A 2,116-nucleotide genomic window follows, 5' to 3' on the forward strand; every position below is an offset into this window, starting at 1 on the left:
GCTGGTCTTCTCCTGCCGTCTTTTCTTTGCGCATTTGCGGGCACCCACCCGGCCACAGCCACACGATATAAATTGGGGTGTGAATTTATATTTATTTTGTGCCGGTGGTGCCGTGCGGGCCGAGTTTTCCCTCTCCGTGAACTCGGGGAGCTGCTGCCCTTTTTGTTTCTTCTTTCTGCCCTTCCGCCGCTGTACTCGTCACTGCCTTTGCCTCTGTCTTCCGCCCCCGATGCCTGATAGATCAGCCCAGTGCTCCCAGCGACTCTGCTACCACCACAACCACCAACACCACGAGGGATGGCGATGGCGACAGTGCGGCGCCGTGCGGTGTATGCCCTGGCGGTGCTTGCGCTGCTGTGCGGCTGCTGCTCCTCCGTGTGCGGAGCGACGTCATCGGGGAAGGTGGATGTGTTGTGTCCGAGCAATGAAGGGAAGATATGTTGGCGTGTTTCTAGCGAAGGGTCTTCTGATTGGAAGGAGTGTTCGCAGAAGGTGAATTATGAAGGGCCTCTTTCGTTTGAGACGGCCGGTAGAGACAGGAGTGACGGTGAATCCATCTGTACACATGCCGAATCATGGTGTTTATCCATCAACTTGGTGAAGAAAACTCTTTCACCCCAAGAGTTGAAGAGCAGTAATGATGCTACGTTCACGATGAGCTGTACGACGAATGGTGACAGTGAACCTTCTGACCTGTCGAAGTGCGAAGCCGTTACCCTCGACGGAACTCGTGGCGATTTACTTGGTACTTCAGGCAAGTGTGAGTTATTACACCTTCAACCCGCAGCTGGAGAAATGTCTGGACCCCAAACTCCGGTGGCCCAACCATCGCCATCGCCACCACAAGCAGCAACAGCACCATCTTCGGAGGGAACTCACCACGATGGCAGTTTGGCAGGCAGCAGTGTAGGTACTGGAGTCCCTGCTTCTAATGCTGCTGGGCAGTCAGGCAGTGCGGGATCCACAGGGAGTCAGGGAACATTAACATCACCGACTGACGGTGCGGATTCATCAAAAGCCACAGGAGACAGCGGGGCGCAAGCACCCTCAGCCTCCGCACAGCCATCCCGCACCTCCACTCCCGACACTCCCGCTGGCAGCGATGGTGGAAGCGCCACTACAACCACGACCAGCAGCAGCCCCAGTGGTGGGAAACACACAAAAGGCAACGCGGATGGCAGCGGCACGCTCACTGTGTGGGTGCGTGGCACGCTGCTGCTGCTGCTGACGGCTGCTGTTGCCTGTGCTGCTGGGGAGTGACTGCTGCGGGGTACCCGCACACCCACACACACCCTGGCAGGGCGACGCGGAGTGTTTGTGCACCTAGTTTGCGTGCCGTCTCTGTGGGCCAACTCCTCTCCTGTGCTTTGAGGGGTACTCCTTTGCTTTTTTGTTTTCACTTTTGTTTCAATGGTCGTTTGCTACGCACATCCCAATGGGTGGCGTCCCTTCCCCCTCCTGTTTGCCGCTGCCATCAACACACGCACGCTGCCGGCCTCGTGGCTGTGCATTGCACGGACTGTTTTTATCATTTTAATTGTTTCATTGCTTTCGGTGGGCGACCTTTCTCTCTTTCTCTTCCTGGATTGGGCTGTGCGGAGGGAGAAGGAGGGAGTGTGTGTGTACTGGTCGTCCCACTGCTCGGCGGACGTCTTCACCCTTCGGCTTCACTTCACGGGGTTTGTTTTGTGTTTCTCTGTTTGTTTGTGTTTGTTGCTTTGATTGACCGCACCCATTCCGCAGCCTCTGCCGGAGACGTCAGTTTGTTGTAGGCGTCTGCATCTTTTTGTGTGTGTCTTTCCATTGTCTGTTTATTTCTCTCCTCGCACCGCACCAGTTTGTGGTACGCGCGGCGGAGGGGTTGCGGCGGCCCCTGCAACACGCCGCGCCTTCCCGCGCAGGGACCCAGCGACACCGGCGAGGAGGAGGAGGAGCCTGCAGTTGTAAAGCAGTGCGCTGCGCTGGGGGGCGCGATGCCTTTTCTTTTGGGGCGCGGCCTCCTCGACGCGTTCAATCTTTTGCGGGACTGCCGCGCCCTCCCCAACCCCGCTGGTCTTCTTCTGCCGTCTTTTCTTTGCGCATTTGCGGGCACCCACCCGGCCACAGCCACACGATA

General features: G+C 57.5%; 2 protein-coding genes across 2 annotated transcripts, besides 2 other annotated features; one reads left to right on the forward strand and one right to left on the reverse strand.

Annotated features, from left to right (window-relative positions):
- Positions 1–269: 269 nt before the first annotated feature.
- Positions 270–292: a microsatellite.
- Positions 293–297: 5 nt separating this feature from the next.
- On the forward strand, positions 298–1,260 carry TraAM80_10524 (uncharacterized protein; the record flags this gene model as incomplete). Its single annotated transcript, XM_029387138.1, has 1 exon — positions 298–1,260. The coding sequence occupies one exon, from the start codon at positions 298–300 to the stop codon at positions 1,258–1,260; it is 963 nt and encodes a 320-aa protein (XP_029233020.1).
- A 419-nt stretch (positions 1,261–1,679) lies between these two features.
- Positions 1,680–1,725: a microsatellite.
- Positions 1,726–1,811: 86 nt separating this feature from the next.
- TraAM80_10525 (uncharacterized protein) lies at positions 1,812–2,116 on the reverse strand (the record flags this gene model as incomplete). The annotated part of the gene is made up of 1 exon (XM_029387139.1): positions 1,812–2,116. A coding segment is annotated over one exon (305 nt), but the record flags the coding sequence as incomplete, so codon positions are not given.

Source organism: Trypanosoma rangeli (genome assembly GCF_003719475.1).
Source record: "Trypanosoma rangeli strain AM80 chromosome Unknown Tra_15.4_contig_01026, whole genome shotgun sequence".
Classification (NCBI taxonomy): Eukaryota; Euglenozoa; class Kinetoplastea; order Trypanosomatida; family Trypanosomatidae; genus Trypanosoma; species Trypanosoma rangeli.